At 42.7% G+C, this 25,169-nt stretch overlaps 1 protein-coding gene across 2 annotated transcripts in view; it reads right to left on the reverse strand.

The window, feature by feature from the left end:
* LOC119771381 (protein argonaute-3-like) overlaps nt 1-24,922 on the reverse strand; it is a 32,095-nt gene extending 7,173 nt beyond the window's left edge. The window contains exons 1-11 of one of the 2 annotated variants that reach the window (XM_038267262.1): nt 24,747-24,922; nt 21,709-21,829; nt 21,406-21,614; nt 21,182-21,318; nt 19,138-19,272; nt 18,173-18,260; nt 11,254-11,401; nt 9,242-9,361; nt 9,016-9,159; nt 3,545-3,678; nt 42-226 (exon numbers count right to left, since the gene is read on the reverse strand). In XM_038267262.1, coding sequence (XP_038123190.1) covers nt 42-226; nt 3,545-3,678; nt 9,016-9,159; nt 9,242-9,361; nt 11,254-11,401; nt 18,173-18,260; nt 19,138-19,272; nt 21,182-21,318; nt 21,406-21,614; nt 21,709-21,813 — 1,405 coding nt within the window. In that variant the 5' untranslated portion in view covers nt 21,814-21,829; nt 24,747-24,922. The remainder of the gene's footprint in view (nt 1-41; nt 227-3,544; nt 3,679-9,015; nt 9,160-9,241; nt 9,362-11,253; nt 11,402-18,172; nt 18,261-19,137; nt 19,273-21,181; nt 21,319-21,405; nt 21,615-21,708; nt 21,830-24,746) is intronic. The other variant, XM_038267263.1, reaches the window with a different exon arrangement.
* Between the last annotated feature and the right edge of the window lie 247 nt (nt 24,923-25,169).

Here is a 25,169-nt window from a genome sequence, read left to right on the forward strand (position 1 = left end):
CTTCCTGTCGACGTGAGGAGACAAGGAGGCAGGTTTGTTACCGTAGACGGGCGTCTTCCCGGGCAGGATGACGATGATGAGCTGCAGCCCGGCGTAGGTGTTCTTCAGGTGCCGGAACATGGGCTCCACGCTGTCGGCCCCCTGGGCGTATTTACAGAAACAGGGCTGGCCTTGGATCGGCATCCCAGCGTCCTTGGAGATTTTCCGCAGCTGCTCCGTGAAGCTCCTGAGGGGGAAAGCAGAACCAGTGGTAAGAATCTGCTGGGAACTCTGGGAGGCGTTTTGGTTTGGACCCTCCACAGGTTGGTCCGGGTTCAACTGAGCTGAACCAACTTTTTATTTCACATCAACCTGAACTTCATTCTGTTTTATTTACCTTGGTAAATTGACCTGAAACTTCTGACAAAATAAACATTAAATTATACATTTTAATATTTAAACACGGCTGTACACTGATTTAATATCTATACCTACGCTTAAAACTTTCCTTTTTGATAAAGCTTCTAGTTAGAGTGGCTCAGGTTATCCTGATCTATCTCTATAGTTCTGCTGCTATAGGCTTAGACTGCTGGAGGACATAGGGACCCCTTTTTCATCATTCTGCTTCATTCTATCTCTATTCTCCCACTCTGCAGAATCTATTAGTTCAATCTCTAACGTTCTGCTCTCTCTGCTTTTTCTCATAGTAGCTTCATCTGGTCTGTTCATATTGTGCTAAAAGTTTTTAGTCCATGTTGAAATATTGTTCACATTTTTACAGATTTGTTTAAAGTTTTCCATTTTTCAGAAGCAATTTTTTAAAATTCAGTTCTTTTATTTGATTCCTAAGAATATAATATAAATAAATATTAAACAGTATCTACAATATATCTGTATTTATGTCGGCTTAATAAAATAATTTAAAACATTTTTTTTACATAATAACTTTGATCAATTATATCCACTTTAGCACAGAACAAAATACATAAGCAATAGTTTTTAAATCATTGTATTATTATCACTGGAGGGTTTTATTTTAAATTTATTATCATTTAAAAATATTATATATAATTATTATTATTTTAATATAATAATATTTAATTAGTAGCAGTCATAAGATGTTTTTTTTATAATTTGTTTGCTCTTTAAAGATGTCTTTTAAACAGAAAAAAGTAAAGGTTTATTCATAGTAGTATAATAGGGAGACATTTTATATTATAATTCTTATTAATAAATTTACAGTCATGGCCAAAAGTATTGAGAATGACACAAATATTATATTTTCACCTGATCTGCTGCCCTCTGGTTTTCATGTCAGATGTTGCATCACATCCAGAAATACAACTGCAATCATATTCTGAGTAACCAAAGCTTTTAATGACAGAATGAGTCAATATTTGCAGTGTTGACCCCTCTTCTTCAGGACATTTCTCCCTGGCTGCTCTCAATCAACTTCTGGACCAGATCCTGACTGATAGCGTCCATTCTTCCACAATCAATGCTTGCATTTTGTCAGAATTCCTAGGTTTCCGTTTGTCCGCCCGTCTCTTGATGATTGACCACAAGTTTTCAATTGGATTAAGATCAGGGGAGTTTCCATGGACCCATGGTCTCTCTGTTTTGTTCCCTGAGCCAGTTAGATATCAGCTTTGCTTTATAGAAGGTGCTCCATCATGCTGCTCTTGGACGGTTGGGAGAAGTTGCTCTCGGAGGACATTCTGGTTAATCTGACTCAGCAAGATGGATTTGCTCCGCATATCTATCTGGAAACCTTCCGTTGAAGTAATTTTGGGAAGGGGCGAAAATACTGGTTAGCTGATTGGCCTATGTTGGTGATAGACGGGCCAAATAAACCAATCAGATCAACGAAGCATATGACGTACTAACAGAGCGACGATGAAAACACAACCACAAGCCAGGCTACTCTTGCCGAAACCAGTCGGGAGAAGAGCAAAAACATCTTTTCCTCTGAAAAAAGCCTCCAGAGCAGTGTTTTGCTCTTCTTTCAGTGAAGAAATACTCTGTAATTCCCATACAACTTGCTCGATAGCCAGGCTAACGCTAGTTTCATCGGCTGAAGCCGCCATGTTCTTTAGACTGAACTGTCGCGCTTCTCGTTGCGTCACACCTCAACCCGCCTCAAAGCCAACTCTGATTGGACGTTCGTTTGGTGAACGGCTCCAAATTTTCTTTAACGGAGATTCTCCAGACTGATTAGCGAGTGAAACCTTGAAAGCTCGCGAGATCAGGATGGTCTCACGAGGCTACATTCTGGTACCATTCTTTATTCACAGCTGTGTTTTTAGGTCAGACTGTGAGAGAGCCGACTCCCTTGGCTGAGAAGCAACCCCACACATGAATGGTTTTTTCAGGATGCTTTACAGTCGGCATGAGACCAGACTGGTGGTAGCGCTCACCTCGTCTTCTCCCAACAAGCTGTTTTCCAGATGTCCCAAACAATGGGAAAGGGGATTGATCAGAGAAAATGACTTTCCCCCAGTCCTCAGCAGTCCACTCCCTGTACCTTTAGCAGAATATCAGTCTGCCCCTGATGGTTTTCCTGGAGAGAAGTGGCTTCTTTGCTGCCCTCCTTGAGACCAGGCCTTGCTCCAAAAGTCTCCGCCTCAACTGCCTGCTGCCATTCCTGGGCAAGCTCTGCACCGCTGGTAGCCCGATCCCGCAGCTGAAACACTTTTAAGAGACGGTCCTGGCGCTTGCTGGTCTTTCTTGGGCGCCTTGGAGCCTTTTTGGCAACAATGGAACCTCTCTCCTTGAAGTTCCTGATGATGCCATAGATTGCTGACTGAGGAGCAATCTTTCTAGCTGCCATTCTCTTTCCTGTTTGGCCATTTTTGTGCAGTGCAATGATGACTGCATGTGTTTCTTTAGAGATAACCATGGTTCACAGAAGAGAAACAATGATGCCAAGCACCAGCCTCTTTTTAAAGTGTCATTCTGACTGAATCCTGACAGATTGATCTGCAGCCATGTCCTCATCACCACCCACACCTGTGTTAATGGAGCAATCACTGAAACCATGTTAGCTGCTCCTTTAAGGCAGGGCTGCAATGACGCTGAAATGTGTTTTGGGGGATAAAGTTCATTTTCTAGGCAAATATTGACTTTGCAATTAATTGCTGTTACTCTGATCACTCTTTAGAACATTCTGGAGTAAATGCAAATAGCCGTTATAAAAACTGAAGCAGTAGACTTTGTAAATATTAACATTTGAATCATTCTCAAAACTTTTGCCCATGACTGTATACATAATAGGAAACCTGCTTAAGTTATAATATATTACATATATATATAACAGTTGTCAAAATTCTATGGTATGATTTTTATTGTTAATAATAATTAAATGAAATGTTCTGGAAGGAAACCAGAAGTTGAGGAGGACCTTTTAATTCATACTTAGTTCCTGAAATGGATCCAAATCCCATCTTTTAGGACTTTCGGCCTCAATCCCAGTTTTTCCCTCCATTTACGAACTAATATCAATAAACGCTTTTTTAAAGGAGCCAGCAGCCCGACAGACGACAAATAAAACACTGGATGTTCTCACTTCAGGATCTCCTCTCTGCACTGTCGCTGGGTGGCGAAGCAGGCGATGGCCCACATCTTGATCTCCACTCCGGTGTGGAACTGCTTACCCCTCATGTCCCACACGCCGTGGCTGGGCGTGGCCACCGTACGGTTCTGCAAAGAGAGAGAGCGCAGAGGAGCGGTCGGTGCCGACGGCCGTTCAGACACAAGCAGAACTGGGAAACAAAAGGGCAGCAGGGCATGCAGACGCACACACTGAGGAGTCATTAGCAGCGTAATGCTACGTTCACACCTAACGCCATTGAAGCAGCAGAAGCAGCTACTTTACAGCAAAGTCAGTAGTTAACGTGCATTAAGGTGCATCAAAAGGTCAGCAGGTGCAGCGCCTCATGAGCTTTTGATCGTGACGCGCTTCAGAAGCAGCGGATGTTGGAAAAATAAAATTTTTGCAGCTTGATGCGCTACATCAACCAATGAGAGAAGCTGATCTGGGAGGTGGCAGGGAGTCAGACACAGCACTGCTGATGCAGAGCGCTATGATCACTCCTCTGAAAAGTTTATTAACGCCTAAATTAACTTCAAATGAATATGTTGGCTTTTATTATCCTGCTGCCTGCAGTTTGTAGCACAGACCTGAAAAACGCTAACATCTACTTCCAGCCGCCACCAACAGGAGGGGAAAACCCCCAAGAGGCGAGCGGGCCTGAGGCAGCTGCTGCTGGGGATTCCCAGTGACAGCGCAGCGCCGCTGTAGGAACCAGATCTGGTCGGGTCCTGCTTCCTGCCAGTGACGTAACGCTATATGATTGGCTGAACCATAGATATCCATAATAAAGGCTAGATGTCTTACGGCGGAGTCTCAAACGTCATCACCGGCGGCCATCTTGCCTCAGGCAGGCTTTCTGTTGTGCTCTGTGGTACCTAATGAAGGCGAGTGATCAGCACGAACTCAAATACTCTTACCTCATTGAATTCTAGACGGATTTACAAACAGTTTGGTTTCTTACAAACATTATGAACGTGGCTATAATTCTTGATGCTTGAACAAGTCGAAATTGCGGATTTTTTTGTCGAAAATGACTTAATCGTGCAGCATAGTTGTGCATCACGGCTACTTGCGCAAGTTATCAAGGCTGAGACTATTAGTCAATTATATAGGTTTTACTGACACCAATAACGATTGTATGACAATTAATCTTTGGTGTAAATTACAATCTTTGTGGATGTGGTTGTAGTTATTAGTTGGCTAATAACAATAATCTGAGTGTTGTTGTATTTTCATTATTAGCCTAACGTTAGCTGGCTAATAACAAGAAGCTGCAAAGTGAGAACTAACGTTAGTAAGTTAGCAGCTAACGTTACAGTTTAGCTAGCTGCTAACGTTAACCAGCAACTTTACATCAGTGGAAGAGGCAAAATTTAACATGATTTCCAATCGATTTGGTTTGTCAAAACATCTTACATTATGTTACAGGAATTTGCTGGGTTTATTAAAAGGAAGATGCCAGACTTTTGCTATGACATAATAGTATTACAAGATTGTTGTTGACTCAAAGCTTTTATAAGTTTGTATTAGTTTCATTTGGACAACTTAAAGATGGTGTTGTGCCAAACATTTTCAACTTTCCAGCTCATCTTCAAAGGGCATGTGTATCATTGAAATTTAATCACATATTGATATACCAATCTTATACACCGTGAATTGTTGTTGGTCACTTTTGTTTTTGTTTCTGCAGGTTATATAATGTGTAAGCAGGAGGAGAAGATCTTCCATCCCCGTTTACTGACATTCCTGCGCTAGTACATGACCACAGCTACCTTCCTGTCGGCTTTGATGGCCTTGTGGAAAACGCTCATTACACAGAAGCTCAATAAAACCTTCCTTTTCAAAGGGCATTAGCCAAGCTATGTTTTTTGGGTCCTTTTTTAAATCTCTGTCTTCCATGTGTATACCATCACAGTAGTGTAGGTGGGGATTTCAACATGCTACATCTATATATACTTGTGAAGGGGACTATTGTACCAATTTTAATAGCAAATAAATGTCACTTTTATAATGGTTTAAAAATAGGAACTTTTTTGTGTAATTACCCCTGATATATAATCCGAATAGTCTACATGAAACTTCAAAGTGTTACCTTTAATTTGAAACCTGGATTATGCTTCTACACCAAGAGGTTGCCACACAATAAGCCTTTTTTGTCAGTATTTCATATTTTATTATAACAATAATATTCATATTATAAAAGTATGTATGTAAATATAAATAAATTAGGACTGTGAAATAATTAATCACACCCAAATAAAGGTGTCTATTTATATATATATATATATATATATATATATATATATATATATATATATATATATATATATATATATATATATATATATATATATATATATATATATATATAAATAAGATAGATATCTATATAGATATGTATCTATATAGATATATCTATATATATAGTATTCAGTACACTGAGTTTTAATAGCATATATTGATTTAACATAAATACCTTGTGCATGTGTATATTTATTGCACCTGTATGTTCTATTCAATGTTCTTTTCATATGAAATTCCATGGTTATAATTATTCATAAGTGTGCAGTATCATAACTACATGTCTGACTTTTGTTTAACAAACCAAACAGTTTGAGAATCGTTAGACAATTGAGGAAGTTATGGTTATTTAAGTACATGCGCCTTTAAAACACAATGTTACGAAAGAGCGAGCTGCCTGTGGCAAGATGGCCGCCACGTGCGGACGTCGACCCCCATTGGCCAGCAGCGCGGACGAGACATCTAGCCTTTATTATGGATATCTATGGGCTGAACGTTGCCACATGACGTAAAACATTGTGGTTGCCTAGACAACGATAATAACTTCCCGCAGCGTCGATGTGACGAGTCTGGGAGCATCTGTAGCGTTAGCGTGTCTAATGAAAGATGAGGTTTTACCTGATTAATAACAAAGCTGAGAATATCTGTTTATGGTGAATAAAGTAACTGTTACACCATGATATAAAGGTTAGCCTCTTTTAGCTCCGTCAGTTAGCCATATTAAGCTACACTACTTTTAAATTTGTGTCAACAACAACTGTCAGTTTTCTACAAGTAGAATAAGTGTTTTATTTGTCTAAAATCTCTACGAAAGTCATTTTTTTAAGATGTTCCATTTGTCCTCATCTGCCCTCAGATCTTAATAAAAAGAATAAAAATAAGCGGAGACTTTTAGTGTCTCCTCGTTAAATATTATTAGAAGGATATTAATAATATTATTTTTCAGTGAATGAGGTTTTAATAGGAATAGTTGGGGTAAAACTTTTCTACTTCTGTTATTTTCTGTAGTTTCTCAAATAAAAAAAAAGCATAACGATATTACAGCTTTCATTGATTTATTTCAAACCTGAAACTTTGTTTAGCCTGTAAGGTGTTAAATAAAAAAAATAAATAAAATGAACCAATGAATCGAATCGTATCGCATCATGGTGTGTTATTGAGTATCGGAAATAATCGAATCGCTAGGTCAGCAAATCGATACTGAATCGAATCGCCATGATGGATGTGATTTACACCCCTATTAATAACATGTAACTCCAAAAGAGATTTCATCCTTAAGAAACAGGTGCAATACAGTTTGTCTGAATGGACTTGCTGTATGATGACGTCATAACAAGGGGCGGGGCCCCGAGCAGATCTGGTACCTAAACCGGTATGTGGGGGTCTGAGTGGCTCCCACAGAGAAATAATCTTTGAAGGCAGGATGGTAATCTGGATGAACTGACTGCACAGACCATGTTTTCAGGAGGACTTTCTCACTTCAACATAGATTCTAACTACTTTTTACCCGCTGATCACAGCTAATATAGCAAAGCTGCTCTCTGGCATCGAACACAGGAGCAGCAGAAGCATCTGGACTCACTTTACTGGACGTCTGACCTTAATGTAGACAAGCATCAGAAATGAAGCAGCAGAAGCTTTCTTTGATGGCCAAAACGTGCAGTGTGAACGTAGCATTACACCTCCTTATGAACGAGCAAAATGTGCTGCATGTTTAGAGACAGGAAATCTACACAGAGTCAGGATGATGCAAAGAAAAACAGTCTAAATATCTCAAACTTTCAAATCAGAAGAAAAGTGGAGCTGCAGAGAAACAGGATTTCTCCACAGAAAACTTCCTTTTAATCTACATATATATATTTTGTTTTGTTTTGTTTGTTTGTTTTCTAGCCAGTTTTATTGAAATGTGCATTTTCTCATTTAAATACATTACGTTATAATTTATATGGTGAAATTGTTTTGACAAAAACATTTAAAAAAATAAAATAAAGAATTTGAATTGCCAATTAAGGCCTTAATTTAAAAAATAATGATTTAATGACTTTTAATGTTCTTTAATGACCCGCGGAAACCCTGTGTACAGTTTTCATTTAGTTTACTCCTCCCCCACGTTGTCCAGATAAAAACTTAGTGATGCTGTCGGACCCATAGGAACCAATAATGGTTACAGAGAAAATATTGTCAATTATTTCAATGTTTGATATGGGTCAAAAAAATAAAATCCTATTAATGACGTCAATATTTTAAAGGAAAAGTCCGCTCATATTCAGAATTCAAACTTCTGAAAGGACTTTAAATATAAAATTATTACATACTCTTCAATAAATTATGAGTGTGCTTTACTGGAGGCATCCATGTTTGTCAAAGAACACTACTGCCACCTACTGGTTAGTGACGTCACGGTGCGGTATCGGCTGTTGATCAAGTCCCAGTGTTGTATCTGGTGTTTGTCACAACGCGCTATTATCCAAGTCATCTTGAAAACATTCTTCTTCCAAATGTTGGCTACATATTACGGGTTTTTTCTCTGGCCAGAAGTTCAATGTAAAATCGTATTCCAGCATCCAGCTACCATGCACGTGGGCATTGTCAGTTTCACTATAGCTCTGGTGAATTTCAATGGTGAAGTCCTCTGGAAATCTTCAATAATTGTTGTTGATTGCAGATGTGTCTAGTAGTTCCCATTGATTTAGCTTGTAAAGCGGGGAGAATGGCGCTAGGCTTACCGCACCGTGACGTCACTGCTGGAAGATGGCAGGAGGGAGGGGTTACTATATGTGGGCAAAAATGGCCGCTCACAGACTCAGTGATCTCAAAGAAAATTATTTTTAATTTTTGACTCATTAACGCTAAATTCATTAAATCATCGCGAACGTATTAGTTTTAGGTACAGATAATGATCCATTGATTATTCCTTACTGACTGGACTTTTCCTTTAAGACCTATGAAAGAAGAGTAAAATGCCTTTTAAGACTTTAAGGATCCGTGTCTCGTTAATATATAACTCTAAATAAACGTCTAATTCAAAGTATCTTTTCCAACATGTCGTGAGTCTTTTAATCTCTAACATCTGTGGAGAAATCCAGGTGAGCTTCTCAGCCTAAAGCGGGCGTGTGTGGAGCGTGATTTAAAAGGAAAGGTACCATAAAGGGTTCAGAGCTCACCCTGCCGCCATACTGCAGCATGGGGGCCGGCAGGACGCGGCCCGTCACCTGAGCCATCTCATCCCGCACTCTGAACTGGAACTCCTGCACAAACGGGTCCGACTCGTAGTTGGCGCTCCTCACCTGCAGGGGGCGGTAGTAAAAGCTTTCTGTTGATCCTGAAACCCTGCAGAGAGGATGGTGTCTGTTCTGGTTCTGCTCTCACCAGGCGGCTGATCTCCTCCTGTCTGTCTGGAGCAGACCGCGCCGTGGCTTTGATCATGGTGGACGTCTGGTTGTCTGTTAGCTTCTTAATGCAGCGCTGACCGGGGACGATGTTACACACCTGCACACAGAAACAACAACAACCGATTCTTTGACTCTGCTTTATGAGAATCTCTGGATCATAAAGCAGCATAACAATCTTTACGGTTAACGGATGATAAGAACTAAGAATTTCTACCTTATTTAGTCTATAAACCCATCAGGACCAACAGCAGGAGCTCTGACGCATAAATAAGGACAACCCCAAAATAAAACCATCTTCTGCTCTTAAAAGGGAACGCCGTTTTTGTTTTTACATTGGCCCCTTCATTTTACGTTATTCCATCATGTTCTACTCACCCATACGAGTTTTGTGTCATTTGGAGCCGTTTTGAAGATATTCGGTTTTGTAATCCAAGTAAAAAACAAAGCAGAGTGTGTATGACGTCATCCACGCGCCAGACTGTAGTCGTGACGGGCAGCCCGGGCCACAGGCGGCTACGCTCTACCCCTTCTATTCATTCTAGCTAATCTGAATCGTTCATCTGGAGAGCGAGATCATCTGTGGTAGCAGCGTTAGACATCTTCCAGGCATGTGAGGAAAACTTGCAGCAGTTCAGCGGACAGGATAAAGGAACGGTAGCCGGCGCGCGCTGATGATGTCATACACACTCCGCTTTGCCCAATGTAAAAAAAACAGCGTTCCCCTTTAAATGTTAAAAACATTACAGATAAACTGAAATTAATGAGGTTTTTTTTTTAGATTAATTGTATTGCATCACATTTATTTCAAAAAGCCCGCAACCAAAATAAACATACTGGCAGGTATTTCAAACGATATAAATGGTTTATCTACCGCCGCACGACAAAATCACACATGCGCAAGAAACTGCCGCTGCGAGAGGAGAAAACTCTCTCCGCGCGTCTAAGCTCCTCCCACGCGCGCCCGGGATCGTGCTGGCGATCTCACCACGGGCACGATTTTCTATCCAGCGGTCACGCTCGAAGACGGCTGCGCTGTCGAAAGCGCCTCTGACCTCGGACTGGTTTGCTCCTTGCTTGAAGGAAAATGTGTTTTGACAGTTTGGGCGGAGACAAACCTTCTGATTGGGCCTCACAGAGACGATCAGACAGGAAGTGGTGTTAGGAAGCCGTTGCGTCTGTACCGCAGACGTTGGAGAAACCTCCACCACTGTTCCGCCTCCAGCAATCGTCTTCACTTATGGAAGACGAGCTGTCAGTCAAAGGATTCCTGACGCTACTGTACTTCCTGTGTGATCGAGTCTGCAAGGCCCAATCAGGAGGAGGCTTACAGAAGAAGGTTTGTCTCTGCCAAACCTGTCAAAACACATCTTCCTTCACGCCAGCAGGAAATCAGTCCGAGGGCAGAGGCGCTTTCGAGAGCGCAGCCGTCCTCGACGTGGCCGCTGGAAAGAAAATAGTGCTTGCGATCTTCTCTTAAACAGAGGGGGTGGACTCAGATTTCAGCTTTCAAAAACCTACAGTGCAACAATAGAGTTCCTCCCTTTCAGAGACATAGACAGGTATGGGGCATTGCAGGCTAACAGAGAAGCCAAACGACCCCCATTCCAAAGGGGGGGACCCGTTCATCCGTTTCTATTTGCATGTTTTCTAAACTAAAGCCAGGCTTTGTTGGGCTGCTGGATAAAACCTGGAACTAAACGCTATTTCTGACATTTTGAATTGAAAAATCTTCCTGGATGGAAGAGAAACGTCTTCAAACTTGGAAACAAAGTCCAGTTTTTTTAATCTTTTTTAGAAAAGTCTCCGATTAGTAAAAAGACATGATTACTAAAGAGCTCTGACTCAAACAGAATCAGTTTTTATAGAGAATTTGTTTATTTAAACAAATTTATCAAAGTTAATGAGGTCCAGTTAGGTCTGATGATGTTTTCTATTTTTTGAAAAGAGGAGTGACGTGAGCTTGTTCATGGTGAAGCTGTGCATCCTCACCTCCAGAGGCAGGTAGGTGTGCTTCTGCTCCTGGCCCACCTGCAGGCAGGGCAGGTGGGGGTACTTCAGCTGCAGACTGTACTTCTCCCTGAAGTACTGCGCCACAGTGCGCTCCACCGTCTGGCCGTTCTCCAGCTGCAGTGGAAACCTGGGAATTAAAACCACCAGCTGGTCAAACTGTATGGAGAGATACACTATATTGCCAAAAGTATTTGCTCACCCATCCAAATTATTGGAATCAGGTGTTCCAATCACTTCCATGGCCACAGGTGTATAAATTCAAGCACCTAGGCATGCAGACTGTTTTTACAAACATTTGTGAAAGAATGGGTCGCTCTCAGGAGCTCAGTGAATTCCAGCGTGGAACTGTGATAGGATGCCACCTGTGCAACAAATCCAGTCGTGAAATTTCCTCGCTCCTAAATATTCCACAGTCAACTGTCAGCTGTATTATAAGAAAATGGAAGTGTTTGGGAACGACAGCAACTCAGCCACGAAGTGGTAGGCCACGTAAACTGACGGAGCGGGGTCAGCGGATGCTGACGCGCATAGTGCGAAGAGGTCGCCAACTTTCTGCAGAGTCAATCACTACAGACCTCCAAACTTCATGTGGCCTTCAGATTAGCTCAAGAACAGTGCGCAGAGAGCTTCATGGAATGGGTTTCCATGGTCGAGCAGCTGCATCCAAGCCATACATCACCAAGTGCAATGCAAAGCGTCGGATGCGGTGGTGTAAAGCACGCCGCCACTGGACTCTAGAGCAGTGGAGACGCGTTCTCTGGAGTGACGAATCGCGCTTCTCCATCTGGCAATCTGATGGACGGGTCTGGGTTTGGCGGTTGCCAGGAGAACGGTACTTGTCTGACTGCATTGTGCCAAGTGTAAAGTTTGGTGGAGGGGGGATTATGGTGTGAGGTTGTTTTTCAGGAGCTGGGCTTGGCCCCTTAGTTCCAGTGAAAGGAACTCTGAATGCTTCAGCATACCAAGACATTTTGGACAATTCCATGCTCCCAACTTTGTGGGAACAGTTTGGAGCTGGCCCCTTCCTCTTCCAACATGACTGTGCACCAGTGCACAAAGCAAGGTCCATAAAGACATGGATGACAGAGTCTGGTGTGGATGAACTTGACTGGCCTGCACAGAGTCCTGACCTCAACCCGATAGAACACCTTTGGGATGAATTAGAGCGGAGACTGAGAGCCAGGCCTTCTCGTCCAACATCAGTGTGCGACCTCACAAATGCGCTTCTGGAAGAATGGTCAAAAATTCCCATAAACACACTCCTAAACCTTGTGGACAGCCTTCCCAGAAGAGTTGAAGCTGTTCTAGCTGCAAAGGGTGGACCGACGTCATATTGAACCCTATGGATTAGGAACGGGATGTCACTTAAGCTCATATGTGAGTCAAGGCAGGTGAGCAAATACTTTTGGCAATATAGTGTATTTGTGCCATCGGTTTGAGCGCGCAGGAACCAATCCGAGCGCGCAGTGAGACAACAAGCGCACGCGCAAAGCCGGTCTGGCGCGCGCTCAACTCTGTAAAACCCTCTCAACACACACTGTTCTCGCGCTCAGTTTCATCTCTGCGCGTGCTCGAATCCATCTCTGCTCGCGCTCGACCTGCTCTCTCTCCGCGCTCAACACCAGCTGTGCGCTCGGCTGTTTCTCCGCTCGCTCGACTCTCTGCGCTCGCAACTTCAGTAATGTATGTAAATGAACCATACCATCAGCCAATCACACTCAGCTTCTTTTCATCCAATGAAAGCATTCGTTCCTTCTTCTTCTTCTTTTTTATCATGGCGGATCGCAAGCAACTTTAAGGTGCATACCGCCACCTACTGTTCATGAGTGTGTAGCAACATTGTTTTAATCTATTAAATTCTATTTTTTTATTTTGTATTCTGCAGATAACTAATTAATGCTTTCCTTAATCTATAAATATCCTTTATATTTCCTTTATTTCCCAATAATCCTTTAAGACTCCATTCTTGGCCTGTCATTTCAACTACTCTTCTCAATTTCTCCCTTTCAGGTTCATATGTTTTACAGTTCATTAATACGTAAGCATTCGTTCCAAATACTACACCGGGTTAAATGAAAAAATAAAAATAAAAACACAATCAGGAAAATCAAACAACTCTTACAGTTATTTTGTCAACATTCCTAAGATGGTACTATAAAATATCTTGAATTATCTCAAATAAACTTCAGTAAAACAGTTATTAGATCATTGCCTCATCCATCTCTTTTACCTGCTATTGACATGGATTTAAATTTGCTGTTTTAAAAGAAAAATAAGGAGGATATTTCAGGTTCAAGTATGGTTCAACAATATATAGATAAAAAATATTATGGATATGTTAAATTTTTTATGGATGCTTCAAAATATTCCAATATTAGGAATGGTGTTTTGTTTTAGTTCCAGAATTTATTTTTAAATCGGGTAAAAGAATCAGTGATGGAATTCAGCCTACAAAGGAGAAAGGTTTTGGATCATATTGGCCTTACAATGGATTGAAGAAATCGTTCCATTAAGAAGTTTAGTTTGCTCTGATTTTAGATCAGCAACCGTTATATTAATTTAAACACAATTATTCAGACAGCAGACCTGATCTGAAATTTAACAATTATTATTTAGAAGACCTTTTACAGATGGACTCTAAATAAGAGGGTTATTCTTTATTATATATATTAAAAAGAATAATTTGATAAACAGGGTTTTTCAGTTGGTGGCGGTAATTGTTGTTTGCCAACCTCCATAAAAAACAACAAAAAGAAGAAACACCCGCCACAAAAGCTAAGAGTAAGGCCAATATGATCCAAAACATTATCTATATACTGTTGAACCATACTTGACCCTGAAATATCCTCCTTATTTTTCTTTTAAAACAGCAAATTTAAATCCATGTCAATAGCAGGTAAAAGAGATGGATGAGGCAATGATCTAATAACTGTTTTACTGAAGTTTATTTGAGATAATTCAAGATATTTTATAGTACTATCTTAGGAATGTTGACAAAATAACTGTAAGAGTTGTTTGATTTTCCTGATTGTGTTTTTATTTTTATTTTTTCATTTAACCCGGTGTAGTATTTGGAACGAATGCTTACGTATTAATGAACTGTAAAACATATGAACCTGAAAGGGAAAAATTGAGAAGAGTAGTTGAAAGGACAGGCCAAGAATGGAGTCTTAAAGGATTATTGGGAAATAAAGGAAATATAAAGGATATTTATAGATTAAGGAAAGCATTATTTAGTTATCTGCAGAATACAAAATTAAAAAATAGAATTTAATAGATGTAAAACAATGTTGCTACACAATCATGAACAGTAGGTGGCGGTATGCACCTTAAAGTTGCTTGTGATCCGCCATGATAAAAAAGAAGAAGAAGGAAGGAATGCTTTCATTGGATGAAAAGAAGCTGGGTGTGATTGGCTGATGGTATGGTTCATTTACATACATTGCTGAAGTTGCGAGCGCAGAGAGTCGAGCGAGCGGAGAAACAGCCGAGCGCACAGCTGGTGTTGAGCGCGGAGAGAGAGCAGGTCGAGCGCGAGCAGAGACGGATTCGAGCACGCGCAGAGATGAAACTGAGCGCGAGAACAGTGTGTGTTGAGAGGGTTTTACAGAGTTGAGCGCGCGCCAGACCGGCTTTGCGCGTGCGCGTGTTGTCTCACTGCGCGCTCGGATTGGTTCCTGCGCGCTCAAACCGATGGCACAAATATCTCTCCATAAAACTGGGAGCCGCCAGCAGCTGGGTGTAGAGAGTATGGAGTGATTGTGGCTCCATTATTCTTTCAAAAATACCATTCAGAAAGGAAACGTTGAAAACTTCCTAATCAAATAAAGGCTTTTAGAAGAACCGTTTTCTTTAATTTATCTTTTCTATATTTTTCTTGCTTATTTAGATTTTTTTAAATGTTTTTTATACTTTTATTTTGCAAATTCTAGATTTTTTATCTGCTCTTTTCAGATTTAATTTTAAAAGTTGCGTTCTTTTCAAATCGTGTCTTCTAGATCACTTTCTCATCACTTCAAGCCAAATCCAAACGCTTAATCAATGAAAACTTTGTTGCCAACGTCCAGCAGAGACGGTACATCGCTTTTGGTGTCCCCCAAGGATCAATTTGGGTTCCTAAAATGTTTTATTATATATAAACGACCTTAGACATATCTCAGCTAAATTTAAGTTTCCATTATTTGCAGACGACACCACCATAGTCTGCTCAGGGAAAGATCTACAGCTCCTTAGGACAAAAATCTCAGAATTAAACAAGTTAAAAAATGGTTAGATGATAATAAATTATCAAACTAAAATGATCATTTTCAGAAAACGACTGAAAGACATTTAAGTAAATGTTCGAATAAACAATATTAATATTGAGAGAGTTAATGAACATGCCCTGGGGAGCGTCCGGCTCCAGGCTGCACGTGATCCAAATGAGCCAATGAGCTGTCAGTCTGGGTTGCTGCTGCTGCTACTTTTAGACACAGCAGGCAAACCTGTGGCAAGCCGGGCGATGGGAAAGAAGGAGAAGACCATGAGAAAAAGAGAGCAGAGAAAGTGTGGACTGCTGGAAGAACTGCGGTGAACTGGTGAAAGAAAAGTGAAATGGCGTGCTCAAAGATGACCCTGCACATTTAGAGGATGTTTGGCTCAACCTGCTGCTGTGAAGCAGGATTCTCCACCATGAACAGAATCAACAATAAATCTGGATCCAGGCTCAAAATGAGCTCCTTGATATGTGCTTGAGAATGGCTTAGTCTCTGGTTAAACCCAGGTTTAAAGCCTTGCAGGGCAGCCTAAAGCCCACTGCCAACATTAAGACAGAAAAAAGAAAGAAAATAACAAACCATCAGTTCAGGGGTTTTAGTAAATATTAGAGGTGTGCAAAATAATCGTCATGATGATGCATGGTGATTCTAATTTTCGTAATCTACTGCATTGATTCTTGACTCCCAAGTATCGATTATTAATTTTAAAAAATGAATAAATAACATTGCATGAATTGTTGGCGAACATCAGCCAAAAACAAGTGTAATACAACTTCCAGTCCAGCAGATGTCGCTGCGGATGTGTTGACGCACGCTGCCTTGTGTCACAAGCATTTCCGGCCGCGGGATACTGCGCCGAGTCATTCAAAAACAAAACATGGAAGAGATTAAGAAACTTTGTCCGGCTCCATCACATTTCAAATCCGATGTTTGGAAGCATTTTGGTTTTAAAAACAAAGGTAAAAATGAAGTTGATATGACGCACGCAATTTGCAAACACTGCTACACCAGAATTAAATACTGTGGGAACACAACGAACCTAAAAACACACATGCAGAGGCGCCATCCAGAAAATCAAGAGCCGCCAGCGCCGCAAAATGTGCTTAAACAAACAATGTTCGATGGCAAGCTAGCCCAAACATCTACACGTGCAAAGAAAATGACAGAGTCAATCACCGAGTTCATTTGCCTGGATTTGCGACCATATGGTGTGGTGGAGAAAAGTGGGTTCAAAAAAATGATCAGCACACTGGAGCCTCATTATATAACCCCGAGCCGGAAACAGTTCACTGAAGTATTGGTCCCATAGATGTATGATGAGGTGAAACAACAGGTAAAAAAATGATAGTTTTATAAAGCCAATGCGCTTTTTTGTCTAAGTTTGTCCTCTTGTGTTTATGGAATGATATTGTTATAATGGCAGCTACGTCCAAAAGGGGAAATGTCATAAATTTGAATGTTTTCATTTCATTGAGATAATCCTTATTTTGTTATTTTTAGTTTTATAAATCCTAAGCACTTTTCTCCAGTGTGTCCACTCCAGCAATAGTAATATTGTGTCCAGTTACAGTAATATTTGTTTTTTTTCATGGCAACACCTCCAAAAGTCATTTCAATAAATACAGCTATGTAGGAATGCAGTTGCTTTCAGTTATTTATCAATTGGAAGGCACTACCCAGATCATACTCAGCCAGTCAGCCACTGGTAAGGGCTGGATCTTTTTCTAACAGTGTTCAGTGAAAACATTGCAATACATCACAATAATTCAAGTATCGTGATGCATCGTGATACAATCGCATCGTGGCCTATGAATCGTGATTGGAATCGAATCGTGACTTCTTTGCCAATACCCACCCCTAGTAAATATGGGAATCAGGAAATTGTCTATAAACCAAACTGAACGATTGTTGTTCTCTACTTAGGGTAAGCTCTTCAACTTCTATCTACGGTACACTGGAAAAAGATCTAGAAATAAGTAAAAATGTCTTCAATTAAGTGTATTTACCATTAATTTGAGTAGCTAAATGAGATAGTTTGCTAATGGAATTAGTAGTTTTACTCTTAAAATTTGATTAATTAGATAATTTGCACTTGAAATAAGACAATGCAATTGTGTTTTCTTATTTTAAGTGTAAATTCTCTTGTTTCGTTGGCAAAATGTCTCTTTTATCTCCTCAACCCAAGAAAAAATGCGCTTATTTTAAGTAAAAATTACTTCTCTAGATTTAAATTTTTTCCATTCTATTCCTTTTGAGCGATACTAACATCTCAATGTAAATCTTGCTTGTATTGTTGCTCAAAGAAATTAAAAAATGATAAAAAAAATTTAATTTTTCTAAATAAATCTGTGCTCATCCCTCCAGAGGAAAGCCTGCCCACCAGATTAAAAGGAGCATGATCTGGAAAATGGAATTAAAAAAAAAAATTCAATCAGAAAAAAGAGAAATCTGAAACATTTTGAAAAATAAAATCTGTAAATTTAAAATAAAACCAAATAAAGTTTCAATCAAAGCCTTATTTTATGATTAATAAGTTTTTCAAAGTTTAATTCCTGGATTGTATTATTATTTTTTTGGTTAAATCTTTTCTTTGCTTGCAGCAAAAATGAAACAAAATTCCCTCCATTAGTGTGAAGACTTACGTCTGCAGGCTGGCAGGCCGCCGGGTGACGTTACACACTCTGTACTTCCTGCGCATGCTTCCACAGTGGGTGACTTCCACTTTAAGACCTGCGGAGACGTTAAAAGAACATCAGGAACAGTCTGAATATGTTAAACATGAAAGAAACACGGAGGAGGCCGGTGCTGGACTCGCTTCAGCTGAGGCCCGCTGTAGCTACCAGATCTGCTGGGGTCCTGCTTCATGCCAGTGATGTTACGCTACATGATTGGCTGAACGTTGCCACGAAATTTAAAATACTGTGGTTGCCCAGACAACGACAATAACATCACGCAGCGTCCGTGTGCCGAGTCGGGAGCATCTGCAGCGTTAGCGCGTCTAATGACCGATGAAGTTTTACCTGATCGATAAGAAAACTGAAAATATTTTCTGTTTCTGGTGAACAAATTAACTGTTAGACCGTGATATAAAGGGGGACAGCTCGGTAGCGCTGTGGCTAGCTGTAGCTAACAGTTAGCCTCTTTTAGCTGAGTCAGTTAGCCAGATTAAGCTACATAACTTTTAGCTTCATGTCAACAACAACTGTTTGTTTCCTACAAGTAAAATAACGGTTTTATTCCTCTAAAATCTCTACAAAGTCATTTTTTAGGATGTCCCATTGTCCTTCTCTGCCCTCAGATCTTAATAAAAATAATAAAAATAAGCTGAGACTTTTTTTTGGTCATCTTGTTAAATAGCAGAACTCAGTCTGTCTTAGAAGGCAGGACTTTCCTTCCAGACTGACAATGATTGTTTTCTTCTTTCAGCTTCTTTAGATCGTCAATGAAATGTAAAATAATAGCAAATATAGAAAAAATTATATGTTGAGACTCCAAAAAAGATTTGATCCTTAAGAAACGGGTGTAATCCGAGTGGAGTTGCCATGTGATGACATCATAGGAAGGGGCGGGGCCCCGAGCAGATCTGGTAGCTACAGCGGTCACATACCTTTGATCTCTTTGGTGAACTTGACCCTGTGGGAGTCCGGCAGCGAGCGCGGCTGCTCGTCCATGTTGTGGATGTCCAGCACCTCACACATGAACTGGATGACCGGCTGGGCTTTGTAAAACGCTGTGGCTGAAACTGAAATGGCAACAGGAGAAAAATCGGAGCTGAAACACCTCAGAGAACCGGATCAAACGTACAGCAATCAGGACAGTCTAAAACTTATCAGGCATATTTTGGCTGTTTCTCAATTCACTAGAACCCGAGTACGGACTTGTGTCCTCGCCAAGTATATTCTTGAGAAGAACACATGAAAGTCTGGATTCGGGGAGCACGGGAGCATAGATATTGGTCAAATGGAACAGAAGCGTACTGATGACATCACCACATGCCCGGCTCATCTAGAACTGCATTTCACCTCCTGTTATTAATAGTCTCTAGATAATAATAAAGTACAACTTTTTTCATTTAGTGGAGGAATAGTAATGAACACATTCATATCTGCGTTAAATTCGACAGACGCACAGACAACCTGGTTTCTGAGCAAAAACTTTTATTAGTTGTTCCCTCTAAAGAGCGGCTACAGGGTTGTGCATAGGGGTGTAAATAATAATCGTTTCGTATTGATGCATCGATACGTCCGCAAGAAAATCGATTCATGTTTTTTTTTCTCCGGTCTATTTTTATCCATTTGCTCCTGGGCGTAATTCTCCCTCCCGTGCTGCGGTGGCGCTAAACCTATTTTGCCCTCCTGCCTCGCTTACTGGTTATACTCTTACAGCAGTGTGTTGCAGTGAGCTTGATGCAGACATTTTTGATTTATACTCAATATTGAAGCGTGGTCTGCGCTACACGCTGTGGGTCTAGATACGGCCGAGGCGGCGAGGAAGTGGGGGCGGGTTTAGTCCGACGACGGAGGGACATGAGGGCCAAAAAGAGCGGAGATCCAGGTGGAAAAAGGGTCCCAGCGTTCTCGCGCACCTCGCTCTTCTAACGGGTCAAACTTCGCGAGTTGTTTTTTTGCAATTTCGGTCATAAAAACAAAACAAGCCGGCCTCCTGTCTGCGGCACTGTCTGTGGTCAGCTACAATTTGGGAGAGGAGCAGCGGAGCGTCTGTGGAGGGGGCGGGACGTCTGGAGCCGAGGTATTGCATTGCACGGCTGTTCCAACCGTTTCATTTCCGAATTCTCCCTAGTGGTGCACGACTTTGCATGAGTGAATAAAGTGAATGTGATTGGTCGATTATCAAGGGGGCGGGATTGTTGTGGTGGAAGGTTCACAAGCAAGTTTGGTTGCTGCCGGTTTGTCAGAAGCATCTTGCTAACCAGTTAGCAACTTAGTGCTAGCAGGTTCCCAATGGGAAATTCCATTGGAACCAAGTAGCACTAAATTGGTGACTTAGAAACGACGCTGTCAAGGAACGCTATGGACAGCGGAAACATGCAAGAGGAGGAGAGTTTAGTGTCGGAGGTCGTGGATAAGTCTCCTCCGTCTTCCATTTTTTATTTAGAGGAGGAAAGCGGGGACGAAGATGTTGTGGAAGAGGACGCCAGGGCGGCAGAAGCTTGGTTTGGTGTAGAAGGCTTCCAGCCGTACATGTTTGAGCCCTTGCCTCGTAACGCTGCCAGTTCTGTTAGCTCTACGCCTGCCGAAGACACAGACGTCCATCCCCGTGAACACTGGGACGCAACTCAATGGGAAAGGAAAGGATTCTGATTTCAACCGTTGCGTATATTAGCTGCGACATATGAATCAAGATGCTATGATCGAAAGTATTTGATTGACAGATGACCGTTGATATATGATTGGCCGAATTTAGGTGTTCAGGCTGACGTAGAACTAACTGGCCTGCAGAATAAAAAAAAAAACACAGAATTTTAAGACAGGATTTTTTATTTTTTTTATAGAAATGTTCTAACTTTTCTAACTACATTTTTATACATGTTTAAGTCAGAATGGTTTAACATTTAAATATGATTTCCCGTCAACTTTAACTAATTAACCAAACCAGAGCTCGTTTGCTCCGTGACCTCTGTCGTCACTCACCATCGATGTTCAGCATCATCTTCCACATGGCGGGCCTCACCGACTGATGGAAACCGAACCAAACCTCCCGCCCTCCCCCCAGCGGGTGGTCGTAGCCCTCAGGGGAGGAGAAGAAGGATCGTCCCACCGGGGTGTACCTGGTGGGGGTATGAAGACCAGAACCGTCACTCATCTCCGCTCCTGGGTTTCTCTGAAACCGTTACGTGACGTGAAGAAATACCGACTTCATGGAGGGCAGGTGGCGCAGGACCACGTCCACCGCGTGAACCGGGTTGGTGCTGAGTGGCTTGTCCAGGTCCAGCGGTTCTGGAACGCCACGTCCCGTCAGGACTTCGTGGAGCAGGTGCCAACTGACCAGGGAGACGAATCGGATGGAGACCTTAAAGGGGCGGTCCTTCCCACCTTCCCCCGGCAGGGTGACGTCCAGATCCACCTGAGGAGGAACAGAGAGAGTCAAGCTGACTCCAGCTGGAACAAACCTTCCCGGATTGTCCCTGTGACGGACGGCGGCTGAACCAGAGCCTTACCCCTCCTGTGGCGACAGGAAGTGGACTGGCGGTGTAGAGGCTTCTCTTCCCGTCGTAGACCGGCATCCGGTCGCCAAAGATGGTCACCTTGAAGTGCTGCACCATGGAGTCCACCACCTCCCTGGAGGAAGACCACAAAGCATCAAGTTTAGAGGTTTCCCAGCCGGTGGACAGAAGGACAGGTGGACAGAAAGACAGGAGGCCGTTTGGACAGTTGGACAGAAGGTCAGAATGACGGTTGGACAGAAGGACAGGATGACAGAAGGACATGAAGACATGAGGACAGAGGGTCAGGATGACAGGTGGACAGAAGGACAGGATCACGGTTGGTAAGAAAGGTCAGGATGACAGGTGGACAGGAGGACATGATGACAGGTGGACAGAAGGACAGGATGACGGTTGGTAAGAAAGGTCAGGATGACAGGTGGACAGGAGGACAGGATGACAGGTGGACAGAAGGACAGGATGACAGGTGGACAGGAGGACATGATGACAGGTGGACAGAAGGACAGGATGACGGTTGGTAAGAAAGGTCAGGATGACAGAAGAACATGATGATATAAGGAGAGGAGGACGGGATGACAGGTGGACAGAAGGACAGGATCACGGTTGGTAAGAAAGGTCAGGATGACAGGTGGACAGAAGGACAGGATGACAGGTGGACAGGAGGACAGGATCACGGTTGGTAAGAAAGGTCAGGATGACAGGTGGACAGGAGGACAGGATCACGGTTGGTAAGAAAGGTCAGGATGACAGGTGGACAGGAGGACATGATGACAGGTGGACAGAAGGACAGGATGACGGTTGGTAAGAAAGGTCAGGATGACAGAAGAACATGATGATATAAGGAGAGGAGGACGGGATGACAGGTGGACAGAAGGACAGGATGACAGGTGGACAGGAGGACATGATGACAGGTGGACAGAAGGACAGGATGACGGTTGGTAAGAAAGGTCAGGATGACAGAAGAACATGATGATATAAGGAGAGGAGGACGGGATGACAGGTGGACAGAAGGACAGGATGACAGGTGGACAGGAGGACAGGATCACGGTTGGTAAGAAAGGTCAGGATGACAGGTGGACAGGAGGACATGATGACAGGTGGACAGAAGGACAGGATGACAGGTGGACAGGAGGACATGATGACAGGTGGACAGAAGGACAGGATGACGGTTGGTAAGAAAGGTCAGGATGACAGAAGAACATGATGATATAAGGAGAGGAGGACGGGATGACAGGTGGACAGCAGGACAGGTGGACAGAAGGACAGGATGACAGGTGGACAGGAGGACATGATGACAGGTGGACAGAAGGACAGGATGACGGTTGGTAAGAAAGGTCAGGATGACAGAAGAACATGATGATATAAGGAGAGGAGGACGGGATGACAGGTGGACAGCAGGACAGGTGGACAGAAGGACAGGATGACAGGTGGACAGGAGGACATGATGACAGGTGGACAGAAGGACAGGATGACGGTTGGTAAGAAAGGTCAGGATGACAGAAGAACATGATGATATAAGGAGAGGAGGACGGGATGACAGGTGGACAGAAGGACAGGATGACAGGTGGACAGGAGGACATGATGACAGGTGGACAGAAGGACAGGATGACGGTTGGTAAGAAAGGTCAGGATGACAGAAGAACATGATGATATAAGGAGAGGAGGACGGGATGACAGGTGGACAGAAGGACAGGATGACAGGTGGACAGGAGGACAGGATCACGGTTGGTAAGAAAGGTCAGGATGACAGGTGGACAGGAGGACATGATGACAGGTGGACAGAAGGACAGGATGACAGGTGGACAGGAGGACATGATGACAGGTGGACAGAAGGACAGGATGACGGTTGGTAAGAAAGGTCAGGATGACAGAAGAACATGATGATATAAGGAGAGGAGGACGGGATGACAGGTGGACAGCAGGACAGGTGGACAGAAGGACAGGATGACAGGTGGACAGGAGGACATGATGACAGGTGGACAGAAGGACAGGATGACGGTTGGTAAGAAAGGTCAGGATGACAGAAGAACATGATGATATAAGGAGAGGAGGACGGGATGACAGGTGGACAGCAGGACAGGTGGACAGAAGGACAGGATGACAGGTGGACAGGAGGACATGATGACAGGTGGACAGAAGGACAGGATGACGGTTGGTAAGAAAGGTCAGGATGACAGAAGAACATGATGATATAAGGAGAGGAGGACAGGATGACAGGTGGACAGAAGGACAGGATGACAGGTGGACAGAAGGACAGGATGACAGGTGGACAGGAGGACATGATGACAGGTGGACAGAAGGACAGGATGACGGTTGGTAAGAAAGGTCAGGATGACAGAAGAACATGATGATATAAGGAGAGGAGGACGGGATGACAGGTGGACAGAAGGACAGGATGACAGGTGGACAGAAGGACAGGATGACAGGTGGACAGAAGGACAGGATGACAGGTGGACAGAAGGACAGGATGACAGGTGGACAGAAGGACAGGATGACAGGTGGACAGGAGGACATGATGACAGGTGGACAGAAGGACAGGATGACAGGTGGACAGAAGGACAGGATGACAGGTGGACAGGAGGACATGATGACAGGTGGACAGAAGGACAGGATGACGGTTGGTAAGAAAGGTCAGGATGAAAGAAGGACATGAAGATATAAGGACAGGAGGACGGGATGACAGGTGGACAGAAGGACAGGATGACAGGTGGACAGGAGGACATGATGACAGGTGGACAGAAGGACAGGATGACGGTTGGTAAGAAAGGTCAGGATGAAAGAAGGACATGAAGATATAAGGACAGGAGGACGGGATGACAGGTGGACAGAAGGACAGGATGACAGGAGGACATGATGACAGGTGGACAGAAGGACATGATGACAGGTGGACAGAAGGACAGGATGACGGTTGGTAAGAAAGGTCAGGATGACAGAAGGACATGAAGATATAAGGACAGGAGGACGGGATGACAGGTGGACAGAAGAACAGGATGGCAGGGGGACAGATGGACCCGTTCTGTGTCCTCTGGTACCTGTTGACCCGTCGGGGACATTTCTCCGGCTTGATGTCCACCTCGTACAGGTAAACGTCGATCTTAGGGATTTCCACCTGGAAGCAGTTGGCCAGGAGCTTGATGGGCTTTCCGATGGAGCCATATCCGGGTCGCCGTGGCAACGTAAACAAGGTTTGGGCTCCTGGGGAAAAGAGATAGAGAACTGTTAGGAAACAAAAGTTCATCTGAAACTGACATTTATTAAACGCTGATCAGCAGCGTCTTCTTTTCAGTCAGCTGAATGTTCCTGTTGACATCTGTGTCCCTAATTGGCCCTAACATCCTGGTATTTTGGATGTGGGCGTGGCTACAAACCGGGGCGCAATCTTCAATAAACGGCGGCAGCTCATTCACAAAAACAATTATTATAATTATGTTGATTTTATAGTAAAAGTCTTTTTT

The sequence above is a fragment of the Cyprinodon tularosa genome, unplaced genomic scaffold, assembly GCF_016077235.1.
Source record: "Cyprinodon tularosa strain WSP-4 unplaced genomic scaffold, ASM1607723v1 ctg668, whole genome shotgun sequence".
NCBI lineage: Eukaryota > Metazoa > Chordata > Actinopteri > Cyprinodontiformes > Cyprinodontidae > Cyprinodon > Cyprinodon tularosa.